Genomic DNA, 17835 nt, shown 5'->3' on the forward strand with positions numbered 1-17835 from the left:
CGTAATTGAGAAATAAATGTATGCATATAATGAAATTTTTGGTTTATTTATACCTTAAAATTTTAAATTTCATTTGTTTTTATATTCATTTAAATTAGAATAGTGGGATTATTAATTTTAAATAATTATTCTTTATTTTTAATAAAATTAATTAATTATGCTTTTATAAGATGTTAATATCCATATTTTTATAATATTTATAAAATCATATGATTTTATTGTATTATTAATATTTATATTTTATTAAAAAAATATTTATTTTTAATTTGTTTGTAATTAACAAATTATTTTTATTTTTAATAAGACATGAATTAAAGTTTGTTTACATTATATAAATTGAATTTACAATTTGTGCTTCTTATAAAATCAAAATAAAAAATTAATTTTTCAAAACAACTTATCTAAAAAAGTCTTTAAATTTTTAACCTCTAAAAAGTATTTTTAAAAACAACTTGCATTAGGGATAGGGATGGCAACGGGGCGGGTTCGGGACGGGTTGCCCCCATCCCAACCCTGCCCCGTTTATTTAAAATAATTCCCATCCCTGTCCCATTTAAAAATTTAAACGGGGCGGGGTGGGGCGTGCGGGTATGATAAATTCCCATACCCGCCCCGTTTAACTTTCCTCTTTGATTTTCTAAATACATACATAAACTCACTCTCCATTCTTTGAAATTGAATCGGGCCTTTGGGCATTTCGGCATTGCGTTTCGAAATGGAGAGAGAATCTTCCGACGATGAGGAGGATCGACAAAACCTAATCAACAAACATGAGCGGAAGCTCCCTCATCGATCCGGCTTCCAGATTGAGGATTTCAAGTCTGGACTTTATGCTCATCATTTCTCCTTCAATAAGAGGTACCTCTTCGCCATCTTCCCCCCTCTCTTCATCGTCCTCATTTATTTCACCACAGATGTTCGAAACTTATTTACCACCAGTATTTCCATCGTTAAAGCCGATTTTCCCACTGATCGTATGAGGGAATCCGAATTGCGAGCTTTGTATTTGTTGAGGCAGCAACAGTTGAGTCTCTTCTCTCTTTGGAACCATACTGCATTTGTTGATTCTGCGCCTATTCCTTCTAATTCTTCCAATTCCACTCTTGATTTCTCTACACGATAGGATCTTCTCTCCTCTGCCGATTTAAAATCTGCTCTGCTGAAGCAATTGAGGACCGCCCCGAACCCGATTATGAGGGTATGAATGGATATGGGAGATGGGGGATGTGTGGAATATATATTATATGTTATATATTCATATATTATAAACGGGGTAGGGCGGGGCGGGGCGGGGTGGGGCGAGGCAATACCCGAACCCACCCCGAACCCGTCTCAGGTTTTAAAAAAAAATCCCAAACCCGTTCCAAATCCGTTTATTAAAATTGATCCCTGTCCCATTAGGGGTGGGGCGGGGCGGGGCGGGTACCCGAAAAAACCCGCCCCATTGCCATCCCTAATTAGGGAATCAAAATACCTTTTTTTTGGGATGAATTAAAGGATTTGAATTCCATTGAAATCACTTTTGATTCTATTTCTATCATCATTTAAGTTATCCAAATATAAGAATAATGGAGAAATGAAATGAAATGACTATTCTCACTCCTCATTCTCATATACAAGACATGCTCTTAAAGAATATTAGAACATGTTTGACAATTGTTTTCAAGAACGAATTTCTGTTTTCCAAAACAAAAAGCCAAGAAAACATATTTAATAACTAAAAACCTTTAACAAAAAACCAAGAAAACATATTTAATAACTAAAAACCTTTCTCTTGATAATAGAAAACATAGTGTTTTTAAAGAAAATCTTTTAGTTGTTTTTTATTGTTTTCACTTGTTTTCTAAGGGTTGTTTGAAAAAATAATTATACAAACATGTGGAATGATTAAAAATTAAATAATTGACATAAAAATTATTTTAAAAGTATTAAAAATATGTTAAAACATTTTAGATTTTCATGTTGGAGAATCACAAATCATACAAAATGATTATAAAAACTAATCATCTAGACAATAAATATGCCAAAATCTCATACTAAATCTATAGGATAATAATATCATAATACATACCTGAATCCATTGAAATTATGTACTTGAGTCTTGTCTTCCATGTCTAAAATGAGTATTGTAGTTTTAAATCACTCATTGATGGGATGTGAATAATAAACAATTTTTCTATCTCCTCGTTTAGACTAGGGACTATAACCCTGTTTATACCCCTTATTATTTTATTTTATTTATTGGCTCATCATTAATAAATAAAATAAAATTTATCTATACACATTACAAAGCCCATTCAATCTATATATATGGAGATGCTTAAAAGACTCATCATTAACTTAATTGATCACATTTAATTAGGCTAAAAAACAAGATAGCTTCATGTACAATATGTTAATATGCAGGACCATAATTACCAAAATATCCAACAATCTCCTACTTAGGCCACATATGTCATTAAACAATTGAACATTACAAAAATGAGCTCAATATTTGCTATCTTAATTGTAAGCATCTCAAAACAAACTGGTCCATTAATTATACCAATATAGAATCAAAGTGATCTTCATTACATATTTCGCAACTATACCCATCAATGATCACCATATTAATACAATCAACAACATAGATCAAGTATGGATGTGTAGCATGGAAATTTCATGTAATATGATCCCAAATCATGCCTATTTCCAACTGGTCCAACTTTATAACTCAAAAGAGTTCAACACACTTTCAAACTTTATGAAAAATTGCAATTGAAAGAATATAACTTTATTTAAGAGTTTTCAATAAGCAAAACAAGAATAATACTTAAGTTTGATCATAAAAACATGTCATTAACTAATGAACATCAATTAACAAACTCCCACTACACAAGCATATCACTAAGATGAACCACACCCATATGAGCCACATGCTCATGAAACACTTTAGGTGGTACAACTTTGGTAAGCTAATCCGCAATCATGAAGTTTGTACTAGTATGTTCAATAGACACTTGAAAACTCTAAACTTTCTCCTTAACAACCAGAAACTTCAAGCCAATGTGCTTTGATTTTGACAAGCTTTTGTTGTTCTTAGAATATAATTATGCAACTTTGTTATCATAGTTTATCCTTAATGGTCTCTCAATGCCATCAACAATACACAATCCAATGATAAAATTCTGCAGCCATATTGCTTGGTTCAATGCCTCAAAAAAACTATAAATTCGACTTCCATGGTGGAAGTAGCTATGACTGATTGCTTAACACTCTTCCATGAGACAGCTCCTTCAGCCAATATAAAAACCTAGCCAGAAGTAGATTTTCTGCTATCAATGTAGCCAACAAAGTCAGAGTCGGAATACCTTATGATCTCTAAATGGTCAGATCTCCAATATGTGAGCATGAAATCTTTTGTTCTCTACAAATACCGCATGACCCGTTTTGCTACCTTCTAATGGATCATTCCTGGGTTACTTAAATATCTACCAAGCATACCAACTACGTATGCAATATTCAAATACGTACAAACTTGAGCAAACATGAGACTCCCTACTATTGATGCATAAAGGATGTTTTTCATCTCTTTATTCTCAATTTCATTCTTTAGGCATTGAAGCAAACTAAATTTATCACCCTTAGTAATGAGGGTATCTCCTAGTGCACAATATTTCATGCCAAATCTACTAAGAACTTTATCAATATATGTCTTTTGTGATAAGCCAAAAATACCATGAGAACGATCTCGATAAATCTGTATGCCCAACACAAATGATGCATTACCAAGATCTTTCACTTCAAAATTATTTGAAAAAAATCTCTTAGTTTCATGCAACAGGCCTATATCGCTGCTTGCTAGCAGAGTATTGTCGACATACAACACCAGAAGAATAAATTTACTCCCATTGATCTTGTGATAAATACATTGATCAATAGTTTTTTCTTAAAACCAAAAGAGGTAATCACTTAATCAAACTTTTGATATCATTGACGAGATGCTTTCTTTAAACTATATATGAATTTTTTTAATTTGTATACCAGATGTTGACTCTTTGGATTCAAAATTCTCTAGTTGCACCATGTATATGGTTTCTTCAATGTCACCATTGAGAAACGTAGTCTTCACATCCATTTGATGTAACTCCAAATCATAATGAGTGACAAGTGTCATAATAATTCTAAAAGAGTCTTCGTTGAAACTAAAGAGAAAGTCTCTTTATAATCAATGCCTTCCTTTTGAGTGAAATATTTGGTGACTAGACATGCCTTATATCTTTCGACATTGCCTTTTGAATCCTACTTTGTTTTATAAATTCAATTACAACCAATTGGTTTTGCTCCTTCAGGCAATTCGACAAGATCCCAAACATCATTGTCTTTCATTGATTTCATCTCATCTTTCATGGCTTCTATCCATTTCTAAGAGTTCACACTTTTTTTTGGCTTGACTGAAAGATATTGAATCATTTTCTAGTCCCATATCAAACTCATGTTTTTGGAGATACGCAATATAATCATCTGGAATCGTTGTTCTCCTCTCCCTAATGGATCTCCTTAATGGCACTTCCAATTGAGGTTATTGTTATTTCTCTTCATGAATAGGAGTGAATTCTTCATTATGAGTAGGAGGTAACTAAGAAGTGTCTAGATTTTTTGGATTTGCATCTTAAATAATGCTATGCATTGTTACCTGATCATTTTCAATTTCAATTGTAGGAATAAAAACATATTCCTCTTCAAAGACAAAGCTCATGAGTCCAGTACTCCCACCATATTCAATATCCTTAATGAATTTAGCATTGCTCGACTTAAAAATGGATTTGCTCAAGGGATCATAAAACTTAAAAACCCTTATCCTTTTTTAATACCCAACAAAGTAGCAACTTACTGTTCTTGAGTCCAGTTTTCTTTCATTAGGCCTATATGGTCTTGCCTCAGTTGGACAACCCCAAACATGAAGATGCCTAATACTAGGCCTCTTTCTAGTCTATAGCTCATATGGGGTTTTGGCTATCGCTTTGCTTGGAACTCGATTAAGGATATAAACTATAGTTTTTATGGCTTCTCCTCAAAGTGATTCGGGCAAAGAAGAATGATTTATTATACTTCTTAGCATATCCTTCAAGGTTCGGTTTTGTCTCTCAACTATACCATTTTGACTTGGAGTCCCTAGCATGGTGTACTAAGGAACAATGCCACATTCTTATAAGTATCTCGCGAAAGGTCTTGGACATTATTCATTTGATCCATCATATCTACCATAGTACTCACCACCACGATAAGATTTAATGACTTTAATTTTCTTTCCAAGTTGATTTTCAATTATAGCTTTATAGGATTTGAAAACATCTAGTGATTAAGACTTCTCATGAATCAAGTATAGGTACCCATAACGAGAATAATCGTCTATGAAAGTAATAAATTAACCATTCCAAGAAGTCGTAAAGAATAGACCACAAATATCAGTATGAATTAATTCTAAGACACCTAAACTCTTGTTGGCACCAATTTTTCTGACGTTTGTTTGCTTTCCCTTAATGCATTCAATACATATTTTTAAATCTGAAAAGTTAAGGGAATCAAGAATTCCTTTTGACACAAGTCTTTGAATCCTTTGTTTAGAAATATGTCCTAAACTCTTGTCCCAAAACAAGTAAGAATTCTCATCAATTAACTTAAACTTTGTACTACAATTACTTGCATGCAAGGATTCATAAATATGTGAGACACTAATATCCAATTTATATAGATTATCAACCAAAGAACCTATACCAATCATATTTGAATATTGAAAAATACTAATTTTTCCATTTCCAAATGAACAAGAGTAGGCAAATTTGTCCAAACGAGAAACATATACCAAATTCCGTCTAAATGACGACACATAAAAAGTATCATCCAAATTCAAATAACAACCAAATTCAAATTGCAATCTAAATAAACCAATCGCCTCAACAGGAGCTTTGTTGCCATTTCCGATATAGATAAATATTTTAACATCAATTGGCACTCGACTCCTTAGAAAACCCTGCATTGTCACACTTATGTGAGTAGTTGCACCTGTATCTATCCACCAAGTGTGATTTAGTATTAAAGCTAAGTTAACTTTAGAACAAACGGAGTTGAGAAGTTTACCATTTTTTATGAGCCATTTTGCATACTTAGGACAATTCTTCTTCACATGTTCACATTTCTTGCAAAAAAAAACAAGTGATGACCTTATCTTGTTTCTGTTGCACCTTAAGCTATGAGGTTCCACTGTCTGCAGCTCATTTTCCTTCATTATTATTGCTCCATTTTTTTTTTCCTGTTGGTAGCATTGTCATGAGAGGTAGTAGCTAAGTGAACACTTTCTATTTTTTCTTGTTTCAATCTATCTTCCTCTTACACACATTGAGCAATGAGCTTATTAAGAGTTTATTTTTCCTTTTGAGTGTTATAACTTATCTTCAAAGGACAAAATTGTGCAAGGAGAGAGATCAAGACCAAGTGCACAAGGATATCATCAGACAACTCCAACTTTAATGCCCTCAGTTGAGTAATAAGATTAGACATTTCCATAATGTACTCCCTTATGTTCCTTTTGTCTTTGTATCGCATTGAAACGAGTGTGAACCTTTAGAACTTTTCAAAAGTAATTCAATAAGTATGCACTTCAATAGTAACATGAATAAAATTCTAAGATTACCCTTCAATTTTTCTTCTCTCCATATCCAACTATCAACTACTATACTTTTTTTTTTTTTAGAAAATAAATTGATAAGATAAGTCAAAAAGAGAACCTATCTTTGGGGGGACAGGTTGAAAGGCCAAACGGTCCTAATGAGAGAAATGGACCAGAAAGCTTATCGGTTGATGGTTGGATCGGTCGGTCCGGTTTGATTTTCAAAACCACGATAAATGCTGATAACAAATCCTACCAACAATATGTCTATCTTTGGATCGACTTATTGCATGCATGCACATCACCAAAATATCACATATTTATTACCACAATTGTCTAAAATTTGGTAAAAAAAATAACCTTCCCTTGGGCCAATTATTGTATGTATAGATTTAGATACTATTAATTGAATTTCTTAATAAAATCCACATACTTCAAGATAAGTAAATTTACATAATAGAGGTCACTTTAGTGACATATAATTTCAATTTAATTTATCTTGAAATATTTTATTTTAAATATGCATTTGTTTTGGTCAATAGTCATAGTCAATGGTCAAAATTGGGTCAGTGAAAGCTTCATTGGATCGGACTTTCAAACGGGTTAGTCAAAGGTTCAACTAAGTCGGTCAAAGGTCCAATTGGATCGGTCAAATGGGTGAGTCAAAGGTCCAACTGGGTTGGTCAAATGAGTCAGTTAAAGGTCTGACCCTACCCATCACTTAACCCAACTTAAATGGACTTGGGTCCAACAAGCCAAACGACCCAATATAATGACTTAGGCCTAATGTCTAAATGACCCTATTAAAAAACTTAGACCCAATGTCTAAATGACCTTATTAAAAGACTTAGGTCCAATGTCCAAATGACCTTATAAATTAAGTCTTAAGCTCAATGTTCAAATGACCTTATAGATTAAAAGACTTATCAAAACGTAACAAGATAATGACGAAAAAATATATATATTAAGTTATTATCACCCAATCACTTCATCTGTATCCCCATAATTCTTAAAACACTTACATTTTATCTCAAAAATTATGCAAACAATCCAAGAGAAAATATCTTTTGATAAAAATATTGATATTTATTGGAAAAATTATTTATAAAAAATTATTTATAACAAAAAATCTAGGAAATCTAAGTTAGAGAAAATTTTCCTTACAACCAAACACACAAAAAAATAAAAATAGTGGACGAATGAATGAAAATCATATTCAAAAAACTTCATCCACCATGAAACATATTTAATTAAAACCTAATAGATTTAACAAGAGTGACTTTGATACCACTTGTTAGAGAATCACAAATCATACATAATGATTATAAAAACTAATCATCTAGATAATAAATACGCTAGAATCTCATGCTAAATCTATAAGATAATAATATTGGAATACATATCTGAATCCATTGAGATTATGTACTTGAATCTTGCCTTCCATGTCTGAAACAAGTATTGCAACCTTAAATCACTTACTGAACTTTTAAAAAGTAATTGAATAAGTATGCTCTTCAATAGTAACATGAATAAAATTTCAAGATTACCCTTCAACTTTTATTCTCTTCATATCCGGCTATCAACTACCATACTATTCTCATTTTGTTTTAAGAAAAAAAATTGACAAGATAAGTCAAAAAGAGCATAAGGATTTTTTCTTTTACTCATATTTATCAATGTTTTTAAGCTTGACATGTGGCAAACCAATATGCCACAATATTTTTTTCATTTTAGCTTTTGATTTTTAATTTCATTTTATTTCACCCTTTCATCTTTTGATTTTAATTATTTATGAACATTTTAAACATAATATAATGAATAATTAATGAGAAAAAATTAACATAAAAATAAATACATAATGAACGAATTTAACTTTTTACTTATGAGTAGTTAACTTGATCGTGGTTTTAACTTTTTTCTTAGTTAAAACGTTTAGTATTCTTAATTAAAAAATAAAAATAAAAACTTGATTGTGGTTGTAAAATTTTGCTTTGTTTAATTCTAAATTTTTTTATTTATATAAAATAAAAATAAAATATATTCTTCATAAAAATTGTATTTAATTATTTATGCTAATTTTCTCTTAATTTTATTAAAAATTAAAACTTTTGTATATTGAAATTGTGCATCAGTCAACACAACCATCGGTACCACTTTTTTTTTTTTTTTTAATGAAAAAAGTAACACTAAAGTGTGTTAAAAGTAACACATTTTTGTGGTACTTTTAGCACACTTTAGTGTTATTTTTTTTCATAAAAAAGTGGTACCTTTTTTCAAAAGTTATATTAATGCGGAATTTTAATTTTTAATAAAATTAATAAAATTTAATATAAATGATTAAATATATATTTTTTAATGAAATATATATATATATAAATAAAAATTTTAAATTTTAATAAAACAAAATATTATAGCCACAACCAAGTTTTTGTCTTCCTTAATTAAAAATACTAAATATTTTAGCTAATAAAAAAAAAAAAATTAAAGCCGCTATCATGTTAACTTTATAAGCAAAAAGTTAAAACTATAATCATAAATTATGATTTTCGCAGGAAAATTTAAAATTTTAAAAACATATAAAAATAAAATAATATGACAATATAATAAGATTTATAAAATAAATAAATCTCTAAATTTATTTAGAAATTTTATTTAGCATAAATATAGAAATTTTTATGTCAAAGATCTCTAAATTTGTTAATAATGTATTTATTTTTATATTAAATTTATTCTCATTAATCATTTATTATATATTATTATTTTATATTTAAAATATCCACAAATAATTAAATTAATAAATATAAAAAAAATTGAAATTAAAAATATTTTATCAAACTAATATATATTTTAAAAGAAAAAAACAAAAGAAAGATAGAGATATCACAAAGAAGGGGAAAAAGAAAAAAGAAAAATCATATGGTATGATGATTGCCACTTGTCATAGCTTTTTATTTATTTTTTTAAAAACAATAGTGATGATGAACTCATTTGTGGTAGTTGGGACAGGTTGGTAAGAGAAGCGATTAAGGGCATGTTTGGAATATTGATTACTTTTGCTATTTGAGTACCTGATTTGAGGGTTATTTTTTTCAAAATACATATCTTCGAAAGACAAAAGTTAAAGTTCTAATTAAGATGTGGCATGATTACATGATTCCTATGGTACAACAATTTCAGGTGGCAGGTTTTTTTTTTTTTTTTAATTATTATTTATTTTTTATTATTAAATTTAAAATAAATTTGACCACACAACCAAGACAACAATATAAAAAATAAGAATAATAAGTTAAGCCAAATTAATTTTTTAATAAAATTTTGTTGAATAACATCGGGAGCTTGATTAGAAAAACTCTTTCGTAAATAAAATGTTTGAAAATTTTTAAATAAAAAATAAAAAATAAAATTTAAAATTAAATTCAAGAAATATAGATTACACTAGCATAAATCATAAATAGAAACTTCCCATTTTCCAAAATATCAAATAGGATTATACACATTTTCAAGTGTGGAATTTCTAATTTCCCTTCCAAAATTTTTCCCCTAAATTTATTCCTTTTATTTTATTTATTTATTTATTTATTTTTTTTTATTTCTCTCTTTTTTTTGGGTCTCTGATAAACCTCCTATTCCCTTTCTAAATACGATGGCACAAGTCTATTGCAATTGGGAATATGCAAATTGCTTTGAACTCAAACTACTGCCTTTATAGATGCCAAACCCATCGGCTTCCTCAACTTCAGCCCTTTCTGCTTCCTTGTTCCACAGCCTTCAGATTCCCAACCCTAAGCCCCCTTCATTGCAGAGCAATGGCTTCATCTCCACCTTCCGTCCAAGTAAGGGACAGCATTGATCTGACGCCCAAGGAGACCCAGATTTTCCAGAAACTTCTCCAAGTTGTTCGCCACTTTTCTCTCCGAACTCAGCTCCGCGTCGCCGGCGGCTGGGTCCGCGACAAGGTCTGTAACTCGCTTCTATTTGCCTCCGTCTGTTTCTAGAGAAAATAGTGCGCAGATTTTTCGGAAAAATAGAAGTTTCTCCGGAATTTTTACCGGCGATTGTACTGTTTTCTTGCCTATGTTAGTTACTATAATCTATTTGGTTCTGTTTGTTTTGAAAGAAAATAAGAAGGAAAGTTTCTTGGAAAGTAAAAAAATTAATAAAGTCTCAACTTTTGCTGGGTTTGGGGCAATGTAAATTATTCATGAACTGGTATTCTATATGGCTTTGTTGTTTCGAAGTTAACGAAAGTTTTCGGAAATTTTCAACTTTTATTAGTTTGGAGTCGGTTGCAGTCTTCGCTTGGTTCTGTTAGTGACTTGCTTCTATTCGTTTCTTTGTGTTTTGAAAGAAAATAGTAATTCTCGAAAATCTGGTGAATTATTTACCAAGTATTCCTTTTTGCCTCACTTCGAACTTTTCCTCTTTAAATAGGGATTTTCCTGGGAAAATAGAAGTTTCCCAAGATTTCAACTTTTATTGTGTTTGTGACCTGGTGAATTATTCACTAACGAGTATACTGTTCCACTTCAATTGGCACTGTTGTAACTTGATTCTACTTGGGTTTCTTTGTTTTAAAAGAAAATAGTAAATAGGCAAATTTTCCGGGAAAATCTAAGTTCCAAAAATTTCAACTTTCGGTCTGTTTATGACTAGGTGAATTATTCACTAACCAGCATACCGTTTCTGAATTGGTTCTGTTCTTTTCTTTGTTTTGAAAGAAATTAGTACCTCATGAAATTTTCTGGCAAAGCAGAAGTTTCTAGGAATTCATGTTTCAAAACTTGTTTTATTTGTTTATGTTTGACAATTTTATTAGTCTTACACTTGTTTGCGATTATATTGTGAGTGCACATGCTACTGGGTGTCTTTTTTCTATAGGAATTTGAATTTGAAGATTGAGAAGTTGAATGTTAAGAGATAAAGAGGCAAAGAGATTTTAGGCTCAAGTTATTTTACTTTGTTGCACATGCTAAAGCAAAAGAAAAGTCTGCTGAACATTTGAATTTGTTTCGGGTTTTGACTTTTGAGTAGTACCAGAAGAATGAGGTTGTGTTAGGCTGCATGAAATTGGAGCTTCGTATTGCAATTTGCGGTCCAGTTGTGAAATTTACAGTTGGTTCCCTTTCATAAAATTAAAGTTTAACGGTTTGCTGAAAGTGAGACTCATGGATTCTGTAGAATTAAAATTCGGAATCCAATCCAATTATGTGAAACCAAACACTCCCTTAGGTTATTTTTGAAATAGTCATTGTCTTTGTTTCGAAGTTACAAATTTGACATTTTTTTGGTCTCATTTTTCAAGCCTACTTATGTTGAACTCTGGTCCACTCTGCAGTTGTCAGAGCAAAGTATATGGTTGCCATGGTTGTTGCCTGAGAATGTGTATCACCTGTCTGATTGAAGTCTTACCAGAAAAGAAAGAAAAGAATGGTGTAGAGTTCTTTCTTCTATAAGATTAGTGTAAAGGATGAAGGTACATTGTTGAAAAGGTTGGACCAATTCAGGGGTGAGTGGATATGCGTGGCATAACTGATGGGAATGGGGTCTTGAAACTGCAAGGATGTTGGGAAATGGGAATTCTGGTATTTAGAGATGTGACAGAGGGTTGTGAATGCTGATTTCAGAAATCTTTGACTTTCCATTATTTGTTTCATGAGGAAACTTAAAACTTGTCCCACCTCTGCCTGATTCCACTATTTGGCTAACTGAAATGAGTTCTTCCCTTCTTTAGGAAGCCAAAACAAATGAGATATCCAAAATTTTCGTGTCAGTTTTATCTAAACTCGATTTTATATTTTTTTATTCTTATGTTTGGTTCCTTTTTTATACAGTTTTAGGAGTGTTGAAATGCATTAGACAAGTGATTTTATGTTTATATTATTTGTATGTCCCTTACATCGATATTTTCTTATTGCAGCTTCTAGGGAAGGAATGTTATGATATCGATATTGCTCTGGATGACATGCTAGGCAGAGAGTTTTGTGAGAAGGTCAATGATTACTTGTCATGTACTGGGGAGGAAAAGCAAGGAATAGGTGTTATTCAATGGTATGTGATCCTACAATTGTGTTTGGCACTTACGCTGTGAGAACTTCTGTTTTGAAATTTATATCATGATCACATTTTACTCTTCAGGCTTAGCTCAAGTGGCAAGTGGTTGGGTTGGGAATGTGGGGAGCTCTAGGTTCAATTCCAAAAAAGGAAAAAGAGCAAAGACAAAAATGCTGACTATCAAAAAAAAAAAAAAAAAAAAATTCTCTTTTAAGATTTATTACAGAAAATCAATTGACTCAGATAGCCAAGTATTATGAATTTACATGCTCTTAAATATTATAATGAGAACTTTTATTTTGACATTGTTATGGGAAATCAATTATTTGAATAACCCTGGATATGAGTTTAGTCTCTTTAGTTTCTCATTATGGTTGGTCTTTCATGAGTTATCCTTGTAGTTGTATCATTTGAATTACCTTCAATATCCTTCGTGGGCTTTCAACTTGTTCTCTTCTTGTGTTAGGGGCTCTTTATCGGCCTTGGTCTTCTTCATAGCCTCTTTGTTTTTGGGTGTTCCTCCTATGTGCCATTGTGCTAAGTTCATCCCCTTTTAGTGCTTTTCTATACATTTTTTCTCACCAAATAAAATAAAAAAATAAAAAATGAAAAATAAATAAAGAAAGAAAAGAAAAGAAAAGAAATGCAGCTTGATGGAGTGGATTTGGTGTTCCCTCTATATCTGTTTAAGTGCATCTGGAATTCATGTGGTCTACCGGCCTTGTGGGAGATGGAGGTTTTTCCTATTTAGATTTCATTGATAGCTGAGAAAGAGTAAGGTTGCCTGTGCCACTTGTTTTTTTTCTTCTTTTCCTCCTTTTTGTTACTTTGCCCCAGGTGTGCCTGGTATACTCCTTTTGTAAATGGTTTGTTCCCCTTCTGATGGACACTATTTTTAATATCTGTCTACTTTTCCCATATAAAAAACTCTTTAAATGCTTCCAACAATATTCCCCTTCACTCTCTTTTTGTATTCTTCTTGTTTTTATATTAATGTGCATTTTCCTTTTTGAAGGACTTCTCATCATTCCTTCTCATGTAAATGTTACTTTTATCTAATACAATATAAGTTTCGGTCTTAGGAAAGAAAAATTGTTAAAATTGCATGACATAGCTTACTCTAAAAGAGCGAGATCCACCATTACTCGAAAGATAAACTAAAGGCTTTGCCTACAAGAGTGAGATCCACGTTAGCTTGCAGGATAAACTAAAGGATTTACTGTTGATGCCTGAAGTTGAGCCCAGGTCCTCAGGGAAAGCTTATCCTCACTGTATGAAGATGATGAATTTAATAGTGGACCTGGGCTTGAAATATTTGTTAATCCTCTGGAATCAATTAATTTGTTTCTCATTCTTCATACGGAATACATAGATTTATCTTCAAGAAAAAATAATTGTGTTATCTTTTTTTTTCTTTTTTTTTGGAATTTGGTATAATATAGTACTTAGGCTTATATAATTTCCTTTAAAGTGAAAAATACTCTGCCTTTTTTTTTTTTGGATTTTACTTTCATCATGTGTTATATCCTCCACAGAAAATTTTTCATTCTTAAAATAATTATCAGTAAGTTGTGCTCTTTGGTTGGTTTCAGTTTGCTTCTAGAATAAATGTGTATTTTATTTTTTTGTTTTATTTTGTTGGCTTTTTGTTGTTGTTTTTTATTTTATTTATTTCATTTCATTTTGTTGCCTTTTTTTACCTGTTAAGTCTTTTGACCATTTCCACCTCCAGTTTTATTTTATTCCAACAACTAAGAACTATTATTCTGTGGTGTGTGCTTTGAGATTATTCTCGCTGACTATGCCATTGATTCTCAAATTTTCAGTAACCCTGACCAGTCCAAACACTTGGAAACAGCGAGGATGCGCCTTTTTGATGAATGGATTGATTTTGTAAACTTAAGGTCTGAAGATTATAGCGAAAATAGCCGGATCCCTACAATGGTATGCAGTTTTCTCAGCAGTTAATAATCTTTTGGTAGTGTCATGTACCTTAATTTGTTTCTAGAGGAGGTTGTGTGTTATTTTGATGATGCTTATATGTTTTTTCTTTTTGCTATCATGGCTGCTTTTATGAGGGTGTTTATAAGAATTAATTACTTATTAAGCATGTTTTCTTCAGTTTAAAGCTTTTGTTTTTTAGAAGGAATATTTTTCAAGCTTTATGATGACGTAAATATGAAAATATGTCCTGGTTTCATTTGGCTTGTGGATTTTATGACTTGGTGAAATTATTATTGTTTGTGGAAAATTCTGAGGTGTTTTCTTCCAGGTAAGGACAGTCCTGAACAGTCTTTTCTTGCTTCAATTCCGTTTTAGGTGGTAGGCAGATAATGGAAAAGATGCCAATATGTAAACAAGTTATTCATTTAAAAGTCAGAAAAAGCTTTATTTGTGGTTTATGTACCATTGTTGTCCAAGTGGGCTAGTTTGTTCTGATGAGAAGAAATTGGATAGAAACTCACCCTGATGCAGTTGTTCTAGTAACTAATTCATGGGTGGCCTTGAGGAGTTTGAGACAAGTGAGGCTTCTTTTTCCTCTTCTTTGTTTTGCTATGAAAGCATTATGTAGTTACCTTTATTTGGGCATCTAGAGGCGGTGAGTTATGTTGATAGGAGTGGAGGATTCTGTGAAATTTATGGACTTTGCTTAAGATTTTTCTGGAGGTAATATGGTACTGATTTTTTGCCAACTATCTGTCTTGGCCTACCCTAGTGGCTGATGGTAGGTATTGGGACAGTTTTATTAAAAACATTTAAAGAAAAGAAGTTGGATGGATGATGGTAGGGATGATTAACTCTTGTTACATGGACTACTGAAAATTTTCCTCTACTTTCTTGGTAGGGCATGTGGTATAGAAAATACAAAGTTCATCAGGAATGTTCAGTTGGGCAATAGACTAGTGGAACAAGGTCCAATTGCATGTTGAACAATACCCTCATCTATATATTTTGTCTCTCGCCCTACTTAAGTTAGATGGAGGTGGAGATCTTGAGGTTCTAATCAGCCGAGAGTTATCAATGTTTTCTGCATTGAATGTTGACTTAAACCTTCTTTGTTTTCATTTCTTGTGTTGACAAAAAGCTGTGGCAAAATATTTGGAAGCTTGAGGCAAGTTTGGGTTGTGGGGTGGAGATCTTCTTTTGGAATATGCTTCTAAGTTCAACTTATTTGGGATCTAATGATTGAGATCTCTGATAGTGGATGTCAGGTCACAAGAAAATTCATTTTTGTGAGGACATATAGGCTAACATTTGTTAAAAAGTGCCCTCTATCTAACCTACCTACCGAAAGTTGATCTCTTTTGTAAATTTGAACTTGCTTAACTGTTATAAATGGAAGTAAAGGAGGTCACAGTTGGGTAGTGCTATACTCAGGGTTTCCATGTCATGTTTTGGATAGCAATTGGCTGTTGTGCTTTGTTAAGATAGTGATTAGGGATGACTATATTTTGCCTCCTGAGCATTTGAAACATCAGTTTGTTGGGAAAATGGTTATTTGTTAAGAAGGAGAACAATTAATTGTGTTTTGTTATAGTTATTAAATATGAGTAAGGAGATAATTTTGGAGGAGAAGGTTGGGAAGGTAGTTGTGTTTTTAGTGTACTGTAGAATATTTGCAAGCCTGAAGAAAATTTATAGGTATTTCTTTATGGAGGGTGTAGGGCTTGGCCTTAGGGGGGCATGGTTTGAAAAAGTGTTCCCTTTCCTTACTATTTTTCAAGATCCAAACAGAGCATTAGGGAATCTGCAAATTGATGTTTGGAGGGCATTGGCATAATAGGTAAATGGACAGCCATGTACTTAATCCTTTTTTTTTTTTTCTTATCTTTTTAAATATCTGAAAAAGGCTTGCCAATGCAGAGGTGATTATGCACTGACCTAAGTTGGAGTGATGGAGTGGGATTCTTTCTTTCTTATCTGTTTTGTTGGTAATGGTGTTCAGGGGTAGGATTCTTCCTTTCTCATCTGTTTAGTTGGTAGTTATGTTTGTTATATGCATTAGTGCATATATTAGGACACGCGAACCAGGCTACTTATGTTTAAAGATCCTTGTAACCATTTCAAATTACTGATTAGCTTTTGTTTAACTTGCAAGCTATTTTCATGCTTACTCATTTAACATCAATTTTATCTAATATGCTGGATATATTAATATATGAATTTACTCATATCTTGTAGAGATTTGGCACTGCCGAAGAGGATGCATACCGAAGGGATTTAACCATTAATAGGTATTTTTCTTCCCCTTTTCCTTTTCCATTTTATGCAAATAAAATTGTTTTGAAAGGGACAAATTGATATGAAGTCATTGATATGTTGGTTTTGTTATTCTACAACAAACCCTTTTTCTATCTACTTCTGTTTTGGGCTTGGCAATATTCATTATATAAAAATTTGTGTTACCTGATGCTCTTAGACTCTATCCATATTTTGTTGGTTGTTTATATTTAAATTATTGGTTGGAATGCATCTTGCTAAAGGAGTTATTATTATTATTATTTTTTATTTGACAGCTTGTTCTACAACATCAACACCAGTTCTGTTGAAGATTTTACTGGGAGAGGTTAGTATAGGTTTCCATTTGCTTTAGCATGTTTGGTTTTCAAGAATTGCTAACTAGATATTGGTTAACATGTTTCTCTCTCTTTTCGTTCTTTCTTTTTACCCTCTTTTTTTTTATTTTGAATTTTCTCTAATTCAGGCATTGAGGATCTGAAGTCTGGAAAAATAGTTACACCATTACCTCCAAAGGATACATTTTTAGATGATCCCCTACGAGTTCTTCGGGCTATCCGTTTTGGTACTTTTGATGCTCTGTTAATTTATTTGCTTGCTCTAGTCATAAGATAAAGTTGATGTTTCTCTTTCTAAAATAAAGAGAATTAAATATTAGGAAAAGGTATTTATGATTCTCTTTAGGAGAAGGTATTAAGGAATTCCATTTGATGTGAATAGGAATGCCTCTTATCCCCTGCATGGCTATGTCTACGCATTAGTGGTCTTGATGTCCATCACTTTATCCATAAACATATGTTTTCTTTTACCAAAATACATATATATTCAGTTCTTCTGCTTGGTCATAATAACTATCCTGGTATCCATTCATGTGACTCCCTGTATCTTAAAATTTG

The 17835-nt window shown here is 31.8% G+C and overlaps 1 protein-coding gene across 2 annotated transcripts in view; it reads left to right on the plus strand.

Annotated features, from left to right (window-relative positions):
* The first annotated feature begins 10286 nt into the window (after positions 1-10286).
* LOC117907052 (tRNA nucleotidyltransferase cca2) overlaps positions 10287-17835 on the plus strand; it is a 28204-nt gene continuing 20655 nt past the window's right edge. The window contains exons 1-6 of one of the 2 annotated variants that reach the window (XM_034820409.1): positions 10287-10605; positions 12567-12697; positions 14527-14644; positions 16883-16935; positions 17218-17267; positions 17406-17504. In XM_034820409.1, coding sequence (XP_034676300.1) covers positions 10321-10605; positions 12567-12697; positions 14527-14644; positions 16883-16935; positions 17218-17267; positions 17406-17504 — 736 coding nt within the window. In that variant the 5' untranslated portion in view covers positions 10287-10320. The remainder of the gene's footprint in view (positions 10606-12566; positions 12698-14526; positions 14645-16882; positions 16936-17217; positions 17268-17405; positions 17505-17835) is intronic. The other variant, XM_034820407.1, reaches the window with a different exon arrangement.

This window comes from Vitis riparia, chromosome 18 (assembly GCF_004353265.1).
Source record: "Vitis riparia cultivar Riparia Gloire de Montpellier isolate 1030 chromosome 18, EGFV_Vit.rip_1.0, whole genome shotgun sequence".
NCBI lineage: Eukaryota > Viridiplantae > Streptophyta > Magnoliopsida > Vitales > Vitaceae > Vitis > Vitis riparia.